This window comes from Furipterus horrens, unplaced genomic scaffold (genome assembly GCF_987537825.1).
Source record: "Furipterus horrens unplaced genomic scaffold, mFurHor1.1.pri manual_scaffold_7, whole genome shotgun sequence".
Lineage (NCBI taxonomy): Eukaryota > Metazoa > Chordata > Mammalia > Chiroptera > Furipteridae > Furipterus > Furipterus horrens.
Window position 1 is genome coordinate 130,523,047 of NW_028327177.1, and position 15,943 is coordinate 130,538,989.

The following is a 15,943-nucleotide window of genomic DNA, read 5'->3' on the forward strand; positions in this document are numbered from 1 at the left end:
ATGGAGCATTTGTTCCAAGACCCCCAGTGGATGCTTGAAACTGTGAGTAGTACCTATATTTACTATGTTTTTCCCTATACATACGTGTACATACCTTTTCACTTAAAGGAAGCACTTTATGGCTTCTCTTTGGCATATCTGAATTGTCTGCATCAATACTTTTGTGCTTTGGGGCCATTGTTAAGTAAAATGAGGGTTACTTGAACACAAGCACTGTGATTCTATGACAGTGGATCGATTACTAAGGTACTAATGAGCCGTAGGGTATACAGTACGGAGATGCTGGATGAGAAGATGATTCATGTTCCAGGTGGGAAGGAGCAGGACAGCATGAGATCCCATCACGCTACTCAGAATGACATGCAATTTAAAACTAGAATTGTTTCTGGAATTTTCCACGTAATATTTTTTGGGCCATGGTTGACTGTGAGTAACTGAAATTGTGGAATGTGAAAGTGTGGATAAGGGGGCTACTGCACCTGTAAAGGCACATAAAGAGCAGTGATGATGATGGGGAACCTCGAACATGTATTCTGAAGTTGCACTATTTGTCCAGCAAGGGCTGGAGGCAGGTGTCCATGGCACTGGCCACCGCATTGGAGTCTCTGTTCATGGCTCATCTGACTTCCCCTTCTTGACCTTTTATATGGGAGAACAGCTCCATTCCTAGAGGGACCCCAAATTTGTCTCTGGACATCTCTCAATACCAAGCCTCAACTGCCCCTTGAGTAATTCAATAAACATTAACCAGGCAGCTGTGTGCCAGGTTCTCTGCTGGGCACTGGGGATCCAGAGACTACATAAGCATCCCTGTCACTCCATGGTGAGAGCCAGGCAGGAAGGCCACTAATTACTGCCTGTAACAGGGACATTTCTAGTCAGGGAATGGCCCCTGCATAGCCATTCCCCGAAGCCATAATTGCCTCCCCTTTGAGCTGCATGCACAGGGCCAGGAAGTCGCCCAGACACCTGTCCTGTCCAGGCCAGGTGGCGCCATCATTCCCTCAGTGCAGGCCTCCTGTCCTCTAGCAGGTGACGAGGTAGCCAAGGAAGTATCTCAACATCTTTGCATCCCTCGAGACACCACCCAGAGCAACTCCCACAGAGTATGAGTTTAACAAATGTTTGTTGAGTAATGCTCTAAAAATATGTGCGAGAAAAACATATTTGGACGAGACACCTGGGCACAGAGTAATGGACTGAGGCAGAGAGGCAGGGCATCGAGGTTTTGTGCAGTTAAGAGTTTGTCATGAATTGTGCATACCCAGAAAATGAAGCAGACCCAATGCTAGGCTGGCTTTGTTGGCAAGGGAGTGCCTTTTCAGAGCTAGATGGCTTTTATAAGCAAAGGCAGGGCACAGCGGAGTGGTTTCTTTCTACAGGATGACTGAACTCAAACACAAGGGGAGGGTTCTGCCTGCAAAGCTCAACTTTTTCATCACCTGCAGAGGAAATAAGGTCTTCAGAATAACCCAGCTTCTAGGTTGCAAAAAACCAAATCAGCGTAGGTTCACTCATCAAATTTGACAGCGTGTGTGATTTTAAGAATTGCTTCTATGTTAGCAGGGCTGGAGGGAAAGAAGTGTGTGTGAGAGCATTTTAAAACAGATTAATAAAAACTTGCGCAGTTGATTTAGGCACGGTCCTGCCGACCTTTGAACCTCAGTCCTAACAGCAAGGCTGGTCCTACCTTGTAATCATTCATATAATGGCCATAGTTCACACGTCCCATATTCTCCACCAGAAGGTCCAGAGTGGCTCCAGCTTTCCCTGTTATGTTCAGAGTGAGCACATTGCTTCGGTCAAGGATTCCCTGGGGGACCTGTGGGTTCAATGTCAAATGAGAATTACCTAAGTTGAGAAGATCAGCAGAGAGGCAGTTTGCTCAGTGAATTCAGCGCTCATTTTCCTGCCTTGGAGTGACTTGGGAGGAAATGCATTGATGACCTTCGTTCAAGTCATGGGCTTTCTATATAGGAAAGTGACCAGACACAGCTCTGATCAAGGAAAGGTCCAGATTGGTTTCCTCGGCTCTGGAAGGTTTTGCTTCATGTCTATTTTTAAAAAAAATATTTTATTTATTAACTTTCAGAGAGAGGAGAAGGGAAGGGGAAGGAAAGAGAAAGAAACATCAGTTGACTGCCTCTCACATGCCCCCAACTGGGGACTTGGACTGCTACCCAGGCATGTGCCCTCACTGGGAATTGAACGGGCGATCTTTTGGTTCGCAGGCCAACACTCAATCCACTGAGCCACACCAGCCAGGGCTTCTGTCTATTTTTTTAAATTGGTGAGAGAGAGAGAGAGAGAGAGAGAGAGATCAATTTGTTGTTCCATGTATTTATGTATTCATTGGTTGCTTCTTGTATGGGCCCTCACCAGGGCTGGAACCTGCAACCTTGGTGTATCGGGATGACACTCTCACCAACTGATCTACTTGGCCAGGGATGCTTTGTGTCTATTTTTAACAGGAATGGAACAGAGGCAAAAAATTCTAGGGGAGGATTTCTATCACAGGAACATCTTTGTGTTCTCATAGCACAAAAGGCAGTCATAAAAAAACAAAAAAAGCTTCTAGACAAAATGGTGAGCAGAGATAAAATCAGTTGGATGAGATAAAAATCAGAGAGGCAGAGTGTTCTCACCTCAAAATACCTGATATAATGCATTAACCCAAAAAATTATATGATAGAATGAGCAAAAACAACAGGCATTTTAGCAGCAACAGATTCCTAATTTTTGAAAATATAAGATTAAAAAAAAAATGTTACTGACCATAATTCACTAATGCAATTCCTAAATTGAAATCCAAGAAACAATCACCATCAGCATACACATAATGTCTTAGGAACTTGTCCCCACTGCAAATAAAGCTGCTGATGATGACAGAATGGGAATATTTTAATTTAAAACTTTCTGAACAAATTTCCCTGGCTAGGAAAATCTCTTCATGTGTTCTTTCCCATGACTATTTCAGGGAGGGGAATGTATCTTGAATTTGTTATGGAACAAAGTTCATTGTGGATTTTAGCTATAACTACCACGAACAATCCTTCAGAATATCACTTTTCTTAAATGAGTCACCACCCCGGCATGTACAAAATGGACTCTTTCCTCAAGGGGCAAAGAAAACAGGGGCGACACATGGTGGTCAGGCACAAAGGATGGCCTTGGACTGGGGAGACCAGCAAGGTTTCCAAGATGGTGGGGCCTTGAGCACGGCCCTCTAGGTTAGGATGGGTGAGGGGGAGATTCAGGTAAGATAGAGCATGGGTGAGGCCAAGTCAGCAATGACGGGGACAGCTATTGGATGACAAGAGGCAGGGCCTGAGGCTGAAAGGCGGGCAAAGGTCTCGGATGTGTGCTACCAAGTGCAGACCATGTGTCCCGTGCTGGGGCAGACAGGCGCAGCTCAGAGACATTTCTTACCCCATCCACGGAGACGTAGGCCCGGTCATGGACTCCACTGAGGGGTGAAGAGAGGGGTGTGGGGTCGCTGCAGTCCTCAGGAAGTGTGGTTCGGTACAGCACAAACCCAAAATACTGGTCAGGAAAGGAGGAAAGAAGGATTCATCACTTTGCTATTTGTCTTAAGAGAACTCTTTAGCCCTCGAGATGCATGAAAGTGATGTTTCTAAAACCCGTAAGAAATGGAAGGCTTCCCCAACCCCTGGGAAAAATTCAATCGAAAAGAAAGGAACTGGCTTCAATTGTTAGATCATGGAATAACTGCCACAGTAGCAAACTTCAAGGGACCCTGAAGAGAATTTTATGAAACATCCTTTTCCCACGTGAGGAAAAGGTACTCTGGAATGTGTTCAGTGATTTGCCCTGAATCACTAAGGGAGATCCTATCACATATATTTACGTTACCTCAAAAAAATAAAACAAGATAAAGAAACAAACAAACAAAAAAGATAATAGCAAAGCCAAGAATGTTTGGTGACACGTTCTCCAGGTTCTTGGGCTAAATCTGCTCTAACATACAAAACAAGAGTCAACCAGAAACTGTGTAAAGTGGAGGAGTAGGGGAAATGGAGACAGCGAGAGGTTGGGGTGTAACCTGCTGCGAAGTCACAAACTACTTGTAGGTGCTGCTATCCCTGCTCTGCAAGGGAGGCCCCAAACAGTCAGCCTGGGCAGCAGCAGCACCCACAGACCCAGTGGGTGACCCTTCTGCTCTGGATGTTAGCCGGGATGAGCCAGGCCACATCCTCTGTGGACCAGAGAAAAAGCTCCTCACTTCCAGGGCCCAAAAGCAAGGCAATGCACACCAGGTAAGGGGAAAGGGGATTTGGAAGCACTGAAAAAAAATGTTAACCTGCATTCCTGTGTTGCAGGAAGGGACTCACTGCAGCTGCCACCAAACATTCAAGCCCAGGATGCCTCCCTCCCAGACCCCCAAGGCTCCATCCATCTCTCGTTTTTTTCTTCTTTTGAATGTAACCAGCATGGTAAGTCTTAACTCAGAGGCTGAGGAAAACTTGGTGAAAGGCCTCCCAGAACGGGGCTGCAAAGGTCTAGCTCGGGCCTCCGAGGTTGGGGGGTGGGGGCGTGTGTGTGCCAGGGCTACACCCCACTCCCTGCAGCTGTGTGCCCTCCATGGGTTTCATTGGAAATAAACATTTGGTGGGCTTGCTCTAGACCTGAAACAGGGAGCACCACCCAGTCGTTTCTGGTTGAAGACCAGAAAGCAGAAGGAGCCTGAGAAAGAACCAACACTGTAAGTGTCTACAGGTGAGCCTGGAATTCAGTTCCCAGGCTCCAGCTGCTCTAGGGTCTGTGTCTTATCTAATGTGCCACACAGCCCTGCCAGGTGGGAAGGCATGGTCTCTTGCACAGATGAAGACATGCATGTACAGCCCGTGCATGCTCGAATTAGAGAACACTACCCAATGTTAATGAAAAAGGTGGGGTGGGGGAGCTTCATTATTCATTTTATTTATTACATATAAGATTTGTTGGAATAAAACATTCCTGTAACATTTTACAAGTGTAAAAATAGTACCTTGTAAAACATTCTTGTAAAACTTGTAAAATGTTGCAGTGTAAGAATAGTAACTGGAGGCAAAATGCACTAAACTAAGATTAGGTACACTATTATTCTATCATGCTATTATAATTGTTCAGACACTTTCCAGAAGGCAATCTAGAGATTCTACAGAGAGCAGGACCCCATTCAAAAAATGGGGCTGAGATCCCAACTCAGTGATTGAACTTAACACAGTCACGAAGGGACAAGCTGACCTCATGGGCACCCTGAGGACCCATCACCCGTTGTCAAAAATGTTTTGGTGCCAAAAATGTTTTGCCGAATCCTATCAGTGAGTGGCAGTCTACCACACAACTGGTCTGAACTCTTCAGAAATGTTCATGTCATGAGAGGGAGAGAAAAAAAAAAAAAGACTTAGGAACAGTTTAAGATGAAAGGAGAGACAAAAGCGACATTATAACTAAATGTAAAGCAAGATCATAGATTGGAAACTGGGTTGAGAAAAGTTAAGCCATAAAAGGACATTACTGGGATAACTGGGACACTTGACCATGGAATGTATATTAGATAATTGAATTGCATTAATGTCAGATTTCTTCAGTGTGATTATTAGACTGTGGTCATGTAGGATAATGTCCTTCTTCTCTAAAGATATGTGCTGTAATATCTAGGGGTGAAGTGTCAGGATGCTGACAACTATCTCAAATGGTAAAGAAAACAAACCAACCAGCAGCTGATCACACACAAACACACACACACACAGAAAGATGAAGCAAGCGCAGCCTGTTACACTCGGTGAATCTAGGTGGAAGCTATATGGGTGTTGATTGCACTATTCTTGCCACTCCTTTAGATTTGAAATGTTCCAAAATAAAAAGTTGGAAAAGCTCTTAAATTAAAGATCGGGCAGTGCCTGGAGATTAAACACACACACACACACACACACACACACACACACACAATATGCATGTTTTCTGTTCTCTTCAAAAGAAGGAAAAAAAATCTCTATGAACCTAATGTTGTAAGAATACAGTCCTTAAACCTTTGAGCTACCTAAGGACAAATAAATTGTCATTCTTTTAGTATAAAAATAGCAGTTTTCCACTGGCACCTACTAATAAAGAGTAATTAGATCAGAAATGCACTCAATTTATAGCTTGTACAGAATTATGTTAAAAACAGGTTGAACTACAACTTATTTGAGTGAGAATAAGAAATGGGGGAAAGAGAGAAAAAAATCAGTCTAATGGGCAATACGTAAAGCTGATGAGAGCCTGGAAAGCCACCGTTAGATTACTTCGGGTCTCATTTACCTGCTTGCTATTTTGGTCCCCGTGCTAAGAAATGACACTGTAAGCAGAACAGAAAGCACATTTCTGTAAGTAAAAAAAAGGTGAAGCATTACCTTTGAAGGCCTACCTGTTTCACCTGGATAAATGTCAAGGGGTAAAGGCTTCTTATAGGTCCCTTGGGACACAGAATGTTCAGAGATTCCTCCACTGTCCTTAACTGAAAAAACAAAAACCAAAAACCAAAACAAAACAAAAGCAGCCTTCAGTCATTCACTGTCTCCCCTCCCCGGCCATCAGAGTCGAGAATGTCATTTGCAAAATATCCAAGTTATTAGTGGATTTGACCAAACCCCTAAATAAACCGAAGTGCTTCAAATTCCACTCAGTACTGCTCCCCAGTCACCTTCAATCATCTCTAGCTGTTCCCTAGCTTTTGATGAAAAATAACTGATGGTAACCGTAAAAAGAGTTTCAAACATACCTATTTGCAAATACAACCTCCTATATAGGGAAAGCTCTTAAAAATCAATGAAATCCAAGGCTCAGCGGCTGCATCCTTTGAAGCCTTTCCCAACGCTGGGCAGTGAAGTAACCACGACCGCGCTCCTGCATTTGTCTGCAGCATGTCTTCCTCACGTGTATCGTTCACCAGCTGCACCCCTTTGCCAGACTGTCAGCTCCATAAGGGCTGGTTGGTACTGTGCTCACCCCCAATGCCCAGTCCATAGTAACCATTCAACAAACACACCTGGCAACTCAGGGTGCTCGTTCTGGTGCAGTAATAACAATGATAACAGCTACCCAACACGGGGACACGGGGTGCTTAGCAAACCCCAGGGGAGACAGAGCTTTATACATAAGCTTCACTGATTCCTCACAAGTACCCAGTGAGAAAGGCACTCTTGTCCCCCAGTTAGGGACTCAGAGAAGCTCGCTTGGGCAATGGCAGAGCCAGGATTTGCAGTTAGGTTTGGCCCTAAACCCAGGATTTCCCACGACAATAATACTGGTTAGGAATTTTATAAGCACTTTCCATGGTTACCTTGCTGATGTGCACCATCAAGGAAAAAAATCTTAAGTATAATTCTATCAATTCAGCTACTCACATGGACACCCGCCCACCTGGACAAACACAACTCATGGTAAAAGGTTTTATCTTGTGTAACTAAGCTCTATATAAATTTAACTCAGTTATAGGCTGGTTTGCTCTACTAAATTGAAAATATTGAGTTGACAGCAAAAAGCCGTTTCTGCTCACGCAATTTTCTTCCCCAGTAAACAGAATGTGCTTTTGGTACCAAGCTAGATTTGTTTTAGCAGCGTTGTATTCAACATTTGTAGTTCTTTTCTGTTGTATAAAAATAAAACCCTCACCGCTCTAAACCCAACACGCCAACTTTTTCTTAAGCAGTAATAGCAGGAGAGGCTCCCTTCGCAAGTGTGATTAAAGTTTGATTAACCCAAAGAAAGATGCCTATCAGGCAGAGCCACCGACCACGGCCTTTGTAGAACGTAACACACATATCTGACACTAGGTGGAAAAAGTTACCAGGGCTCAGCAGACCATAATATCAAAGGGCTTCATGAATGGAAAAACCAGACAATCATGTTTGGCATTTTGCTTAAAGATAAAAAACCTATGATGCTATTTTAGAATATCAAGATTCGTAAGAAATATGCAACTGTTCATGTTTTCTTCTTTTCTTGTGAGTTCACCCATGTAGGAGTTAGGGATTATAGAAGGGGAAAACCTGAAGACAGGGAGGGTCAAAACAAATTGACTCTGGCTTACATCACTCCTGACTATCAAATGTAACCTCTCTTCTTTTTCTGTTTTCCTAGAATTAAATGTCCTTAACTTTTATTTATGATTGATTCTAGTTTTCCCCCCTGATGTCTCATTTACTGTGTAGACTACAGACCACAAAAATAAGCACATGGTTTTGAGATGGGAGAGTATAATTGAGGGCAAAGGCCCATCAAAATGCCTGTGGCTTTTGAGAACCCTCTAAAATAAAGGTGAATTATAAAAAAGAACCTTACCAGCTGTAACAAGGTGGCCTGTTATTCCCACAAAGGCTCCTGGGACTGCTTTGGCCCTAAGTGACTTGACTGATCTAGAATGCCTCCCTACTCCTCACGCCCCATTTGCTCACTTTGTCAACATGCACAGACCGCCTCTCACCTCCCAAGCCCCCAGGTTCCCAGAAACATCATCTTCTCCATCAGCCTCACAGAAAACAAATTCACAGAAAAATAATGAGCGATGCCCCAGAGAAACACTTTCACTCCCAACGGCTAAATTCCATTTCCTCACTTTCAATGTTTGTTGTTGTTCTTCTTTTCTTACCTGTTTCAGAGAGACTTTTCCATATGCAAACTTTGGTGTGGACGGAGGGATAGGACCTTCTGGTACTTTTTCAAACTATAACCCAGAGGGGAAAGGGACAGAAAAGAAAAACAGCTGTTAAACCCTTGGAAACGTATCTATGCAATTCATCTTTCAAAAGGAGGCTCAAAGACTGATTCAACAGTGCCAGCGATGTTTTAGAAAAGCGACGGAACAAAAGATTTCCTTACAAGACAGGCTCTGGTTAAGTTTTAATTATAAGTGCGTGTCTGTGTATGCCTGTTTTCTTAAGCTCCTGGAATCATTCAAGTAATTGCAGAACAAAGACGTCAACATGGAGAACAAAGACAAATAGAGGGAATGAGGCTGACAGAAGACTGGAGTTGGGGAAGAAAAAGGAAAAGGTTCAGATCTGCAGGGAGGTAACCTAAAGGAGGAAACATATTATTTGCAGATTAAATCGTATTGGTAGATTAAAGTTTTGTATCAATGTTAAAATTGTCATGGTTATGTAAGAGTATATTCCTACCTACTCTTATGAAACATACGCTGAAGTGTTGAGGGGTAAAGGGTCATGAGATCTGCAACCCTTTCATGGTTTAGAAAACACAAGAAGGGGCGTGAGGTGTAAATAAAGAAGCAAATTGAGTGAAATGTTGACATGGGTGAATCTGGGTAAGGAATATACAAGTCTTTGTTGTACAATTTTTAATCTTGAATCTTTAAGTTGAAATTATTTTAAAATAAAGTTTAAAAATAAAATAAAAATAAACCTTATTAAATGTGTATACCCACACATGTTAGCATCAGAAGATATGAGTGTTAATCCTAGGTCTTAGATAAGTCTATGTTCACATGGCATCTCCAAGTAGATTGCATTATGATCTTTCAGGATCCTTTCTTTTCCTTTCTTTTCTTCCTTCCTTCATTTCTCTTCCTTCCTTCTTTCCTTCTTTTCTCTTTCTTCCTTCCTTCCTCTTTCTTTTTTTTTCTTTCTGTCTCACCCTTCCTTCCCTCTGCTCTGTCATTTTTCCTTTTTAAAGGTAATTTTAAAAAAGAAAAAAAGACTGGTATAAGGAAAAGCAATAATATTCTGACTCACCATTTTCTTAGTTATATTCCTCAGAGGAAACCACTTAAAAATCATTCAATAGTACCTATTTTTGCTTCTCTTGGTCTCTAAATAAAATACATATTTGTTACTTCTTGTTTGACCCATTTAAAACATTATCATTGATTTCTTTACTAAATGAGAATTTAGTTCAGTTGCACTATTATGGCCAACATGGTTATATCAGCATTTTTCAGTTCCTCTACTGGTTAGCTTTGCAGATTTAAATAACATCCTATACTTTTTATTTCTTAGTTCCATTGATTAAGATTATCCTCTGTGTCTACACTTTTTTAAGACAAGGCTCTTTGCGTCCTTCCTTGAATGCGCCTCCGTACTGCCACCTCCAAACCAGCAGCTGTCCTTTCACATGGTTAAGGTTAAACAGTTTGTGCCTGTAGTCAGAAGTCCTCCCTTCATCTGTATATTGACCCCAAATTAAAAATCAGTCAGCAGTGATTACATTATTATAATTATATAAATATTGTGCTCTGCACAGCCAAGTGGTTTATGTTATTGCATATTCTGTCTTATTCATCCTTTTGTGTTCTTTCTCCTCCCCTGAGGTTTGTAATTGCCTTTCTTATTTTCCCTGGCTGCCTTTAGGTTAACACCTCTTCAGGTTGTTCCAAATTTCCAAAGATGGCATCAAGTTTTTCTAAACACCCCTTCCTCCCTAGAAAACTCCCTAGTGGGACCCTCAGTCTTCTTGATTTTAGCTCCTGTTTCTAGGATCTCATGACTACATCACTTCACTGGAGTAGCTCAAGTAACTTCCTAAAACTGGTACGTGGAAGGCAAATTTCCTGAATCTCTAAACGTCTGAAAACATCACATTTTGTTGATGATTTAGATGGGTACAGAAGTCTATGTTGAAAATCATCTTCCCTTAAAATGTTAAAGGTACTAGTCTGTGTCCTTTATTATCCAGCGTGGCTCATGCCAAGCTCATTCTTGTTCTTTTAAAGGTAACTGGCTTTTTCTCTCTAGAAGCTTATAGATGCTTTATTCTCTATGTTTTAAAATTTCCAAGGATGTGTTTGGATATAGTATATGTTTTTTACATTCATCATGCTGGCAATTCAAATATTCTTTTCTGTTTTGAAAAAAATTCTGTATTGTTTCTTTGATATTTTCTTTTTCTCCATTTTTTCTTTCTTATAAGATAGACATCCTAGATTGTTCCTCTAAAGCTCTCAACTTTTCCTTCCAATTTCCATCTCTGTCTTCTGGTTCTAACTCCTAGGAGATTTCCAATAACTCTTTCTTGTTCTCTAATGGCTCCGTTTTCAAAGCATCCCATTCTTATTTTACAGATGCAATATCTTCTCAAAGCTAACAAATATAAATTTGACAGGGATGGCATTTTTTGCTTAAGCTTTTTCCTGTCTCCTGAATTCTCTGTTGCCTTTGGGGTTACTTTTCTGTTTATTTCATCTTGGTTTTCTTTCCCATTGCAGGCTTTGCGGATGTCCTCAAACACCTGGCCATCCTGGGTTGTCCATTCAGTTTTAATGGTGATGCAAACGAAAAGCAGTTGCCTTATCTTTTCTACACCATTCCTGCTCTGTGCACAGGAGCAAAGCCTGACCAGCCGGGATCTTGGTCTTCGAGTAATTTGCAGGAAGTCAGACGTAATATGTAGGGTCTTTGCTCTGGGGCTGAGCACTATTTTTTTTTGAAGGAAAAAAGATCTGATTTTTTGACTAGTAGAAAAATGCTTCCCTGATGGGCAGTCTATTTGAAAGTGGGGCAAAGGAGTGGAGTACCTGACAGGAAATATATAAAGTTTAATTAGTCTTCCCATTTTCAGTTCCATTTCATTTCCATCCTTTGTCACACCTGTACTTCCAGGGCCCTGGTTCTCCAGGGTTCTTTAAGGCCAGTCTATTTCCTGTTCCTATAAACGCTCCCACCATCACTGGGGACCTAGTGCTCCTCATCCCACTTCTTTAGTTGGCACCCCTCCTCCTATTTTTGTTTCCCAGAAATCCTTTGAAATGTCTCATGTATGGACAGTTCCTGTTTTGTCGGCTTCATTAAAGTCCTTTGTACTTCCAGTATTCTGTGAAGCTATATTTCTGTGAAGTTTTTAAAAGGTCATATTAAAATGATCATCATGATTCATATTAAAATGAATGTGAGGCCAAGGAGTTATTGTTGATCTTAGAGCAAGATGTTAAGATCTCTGCTCCCAGCTTTCCATGAAGTCTAGACCACACTCCTTCTCCTTTGGCAGTCGGCTCGCCCCTTCCTCTTCCACCCCACAATCTGGCCAATAAAAGCAGAAGACACAAAGCCACAGAGGGGACTTGGAAGCAGTGTTATTCATTTTCTGAGGTCCCCTATTTACCTGCTCATAGCAGTGACCATGTCCTAGCTAACTCCTAAAGTCAAAGTGAATTCCAATGTAGCTAGGATTATAACCTCTTTGACCACATTGGAAGAAAAAGTCATTGCACAGCCATCTTTATTCAACCGACATCTAGCTAACTTTGATGGGGCCCTTATATGCCAGTTTTGTTGCCTCATATACTACTCACAAGAACTCTCATAGCTATTATATTTCCCGATATTGAGAAACTTGCTCAAGATCATAAAGAAGACAAGGGCAGGAGCTGGGATTTTGGGCTCTATTCCTACTGTTGTTCCTACTGCTCTGTCTTACCTCCTTAATTGTTGTAATAATAATAGAAGGTGTTTTCTATTAATTTCAAAACATAATTATTAAAACAAAAACATGCCACAAAATCCACTCTCTTCCTCTTATGTACATATATACTATAAAGGTAAGTGATAATTTTGTAACTTGTTATTGCCATGTATAAAAAGTATTTTGGCATGACCAAATATTGACAATAAGTTTATTTATTGCATATTATAGTCAAATGGATATGACAGAATTTACATAACTACTTTTTCAATATTAGTTTTTCCAGTTTTTAATGTAAAAATATTGTTGCAGTGAACAACTTCATAGGTATAGCATTATCCTTGCTTTAATTTTATTTTGAATAAAGCCCCAAGTGAGGGGTTACTTGGTCAAATGATATGAGCATTTTATATGATTCTTAATGTAGTGCATGCCAAAGTTTTCATCAAGTGCCTACTGTTGTTTATGTCTTTTGCCCAATTATCTACTTGGATCTTGATGTGGCATGAACTCATTATAATATCAAGTCTCCATCTGCTCCATTTGCCACAATCTTCTCCATTTACTTTTTAATAATTTTATCTCTTTTCATTTATTATCATATAGAAAAATCCTAATCTCTATCCAACTAATTTATGTTTCAGAAAAGAAATAGACAAATATACTAAAACACTATACTTCTGAACCTTTATTTCTCCATAATAATTTGTGCTTTAACCATAGTTTTCAGACTAATCACAAATATTGCTTCTTATCCTACTTACTTAGCTGGACAAATTTAATATAGGAAGTTGCTCTTTTTCCAGTGGAATTCCATAGATCTTTTCCCAAGATCTCTGTTTTCATTCATTCAGGTAACAAAGTTATTTAAAAAATACTTTGTGTCAGGTCCTATGCTTGGTACTGGGGATATTAGCAGCTTCTAACAGAGAGTGAGAAATGTGTGCAAACAAGTTAATTAACTCACTTTGAAGAGTAGTGTATTCAAGATTTCTATACTGTAAGGTAGTGGCAGAAAGCAAAGTGTGACTAACTGCAGAAAGACAGATCAGAGGTGACTCCCCAGAGAAGGGAACTGAGATGTGTCCTTATTTTCTAGATGGACAAAGCCAGAGGAAACAGCATGTGTAGAAGCCAGGAGGTAGAAGCAGCACCGTCCCTTTCAGGGAAGTTTATGTACCTTCATTTTAAGGCCAGAGAATCACATACAAGAAGGGGAGAATTCAAAGGTGAGGCTTAAGGAAAACAGGGGCCAAGTCACAGAAGGCTTCCTGACTAGATCAGTATTTTAGAGAAATCACTCTGGAAGATAGACTAGAAAAGCCATGTCTGTAGGAAATAAAAAGACTAGTGCCACACAGGTGCAGGTGATGCTTTAAAAGACTAAGATTTGTTAAGTATTTTCATTTTTTATCCTTACTTATTAGACATAAAACACTGTTCCTACCAGCACCATGGATTACAAGAGACAGTTTGTGTCTGCCCACTGAGCTAACGTCACCCAGCTAAAAACCAAGAAAAACAATCAATCAGCCTGTGTAGACCAGTCCTGAGTCAACTTTCAAACTTCATTAAGCTTCTGAAGCACTGAAAATCACAGTAGCATTCTCTCATCCCCAGTCCCCACCCCACCCCCATAGCTCCAATAACCACCTCAAGGAATCCCAAGATCAACTCCAATATCAAGGTCCTCCAACTATAATGTGATGAATGTCCAAAAAGCCAGCTGGATTCTTATCTTTGATGGAAAACTCTTTAAAAATTGGGTCTTAAATTCATTCTAAAGCATACAAAAACAAACTCACCATTGCCCATCTTAGGAATTAGTGGGGTGGAGGAAGGGTGCTGCCCTACAGTCTATGGTTCATCCCTGAGGTCAAAGTGTTAACCATGTCTGGTTGAGTTTACCCACACCAAAGAGAATACCTTAGAAAATGCAAATGTCATGAGTTTTGTCATGCCCTGAAGAGTCATATGCCCTGAAGAGAGCTCACCACTGAGCACAGGCTTGTGCAGCCTAGGGGGAAGCTGCCATCCCTGGGAGTCCACGTCAGTGAATGATATTGTCCATCACCGGTCAATTAACTCTAGAAATGGATCAAAGAATAGACCCATTCCACTTCGTAAGTCTTTGGTGAAGGAAAGAAGCTGGTACAGCTATATAAGCCCATTGTTTCTGTCGATGCAAGCAAATATTTTGAATACTAGTTAACAGACTAGCTAACTGGTCACCTACAAAGTCTTATAAGAACAAGCCAACTTTTAAAGTAGTTTCTTTCTCTCTTCCAAAGTTAAAATATCAAAAAGGGAGAAAAGATAACTAGAGGTAAAGCTATATCCATCAGAAGCTATTGAATTACATTAGTTTCTGAAGGATCTGTGCTCTTCATGGGTTCATCTTGCTGTGCCCCCTGGTTAGAAGCTTGGAACCCCCAGGTTAGTCTTCTGCTTGGCCCACCACTCTTCTCGCTCAGCTCTCCATGTTCAATCTCAACTTTCCCTGCACATTAGCTTCCATTTCCACTGGTGACCCAAGAATCTGAGCTTGTCCTGGTGACTTCTTTCTGGAACTTCTCACTCTTAAGTGAGGGGCCTGCTGCAGAGACACCTCCACCTGGACATCACCAGAGGTGTCTTGAGCCGAACAAGCCCAGAACCGAATTTGCTTCCCCCTCCCCATTCTCCGCCTGTGCTTTCTCTTCGATCCTCTAAGTAGCTGACCCCAAATAACCATCCAGTTATCCAGTGAAGGCTGGAACCCAGACAAATCAACAATGTCTCATTCTTTCTCATCTGCATTAAGTCAACTGCCAAACCTTACCAATTTTACTTCCTATAAAATCTAGTGCTTCCTCGCCACTCCCTGCTGCCCCTCCTACCACCTCATTCCCAGGTTACTACAGCAACTTCCTAACTCATTTTCTGTATCCAGAAATGCCCCAAGGCAAGGTCATACCAGCATGTTCATGTGATTATAGGTTTTTGTAAAATCTGCAAAACCAATATAATTTAACCACAACAGGCTAAGAGCCTTGTCTCCTTCTGCACCAGCTTCCATGTAGCACACACCCTGTTCCACCAGGAGGCTTTACAGTGACTACAAGCACTTCTGGATTCAACCAAACGTGAGTGGAGGAGGACATTTATTTTATTTGGGTATATTATACATGTACATTGTTCATTGTCACTCCCAAGAGTAGGTAAATTATTGCCAACTCATTATTCCTAACACTCAACATGCCGACTCACTTGCAGTACAATCAAGCTCGAAGGCACCTCGCCTCAGAAGGATGCGAGCTGTGGAGGAGAAACAGGGTCTGAAATGCATGGGGCCAGAACCTGTCTGTAGAAACTTCTTGCAAATACTACAGCTTGTATATAAAATAACTTGAGAGAGATTTCCTCAATTTTGATAACAATCCTAAATATGTATACAGTCATACCTCGGTACTCGTCGGCTTCAGAACTCGTCAAACCTTGTACTTGTTGCATTTTGACAAGAAAAAAAAATGTTTCAGCACTCAGTGCTTGCTGGGAACACGTC

At 41.4% G+C, this 15,943-nt stretch overlaps 1 protein-coding gene and 1 long non-coding RNA gene across 2 annotated transcripts in view; one reads left to right on the forward strand and one right to left on the reverse strand.

Moving 5' to 3' along the window:
* LOC150005227 (uncharacterized) overlaps positions 1-15,943 on the forward strand; it is a 392,161-nt gene that overhangs the window by 261,964 nt on the left and 114,254 nt on the right. The window lies entirely within an intron of this gene.
* GLB1 (galactosidase beta 1) overlaps positions 1-15,943 on the reverse strand; it is a 76,485-nt gene that overhangs the window by 18,377 nt on the left and 42,165 nt on the right. The window contains exons 11-14 of the mRNA XM_090284434.1: positions 8,636-8,710; positions 6,413-6,502; positions 3,430-3,543; positions 1,691-1,822 (exon numbers count right to left, since the gene is read on the reverse strand). Coding sequence (XP_090140560.1) covers positions 1,691-1,822; positions 3,430-3,543; positions 6,413-6,502; positions 8,636-8,710 — 411 coding nt within the window. The remainder of the gene's footprint in view (positions 1-1,690; positions 1,823-3,429; positions 3,544-6,412; positions 6,503-8,635; positions 8,711-15,943) is intronic.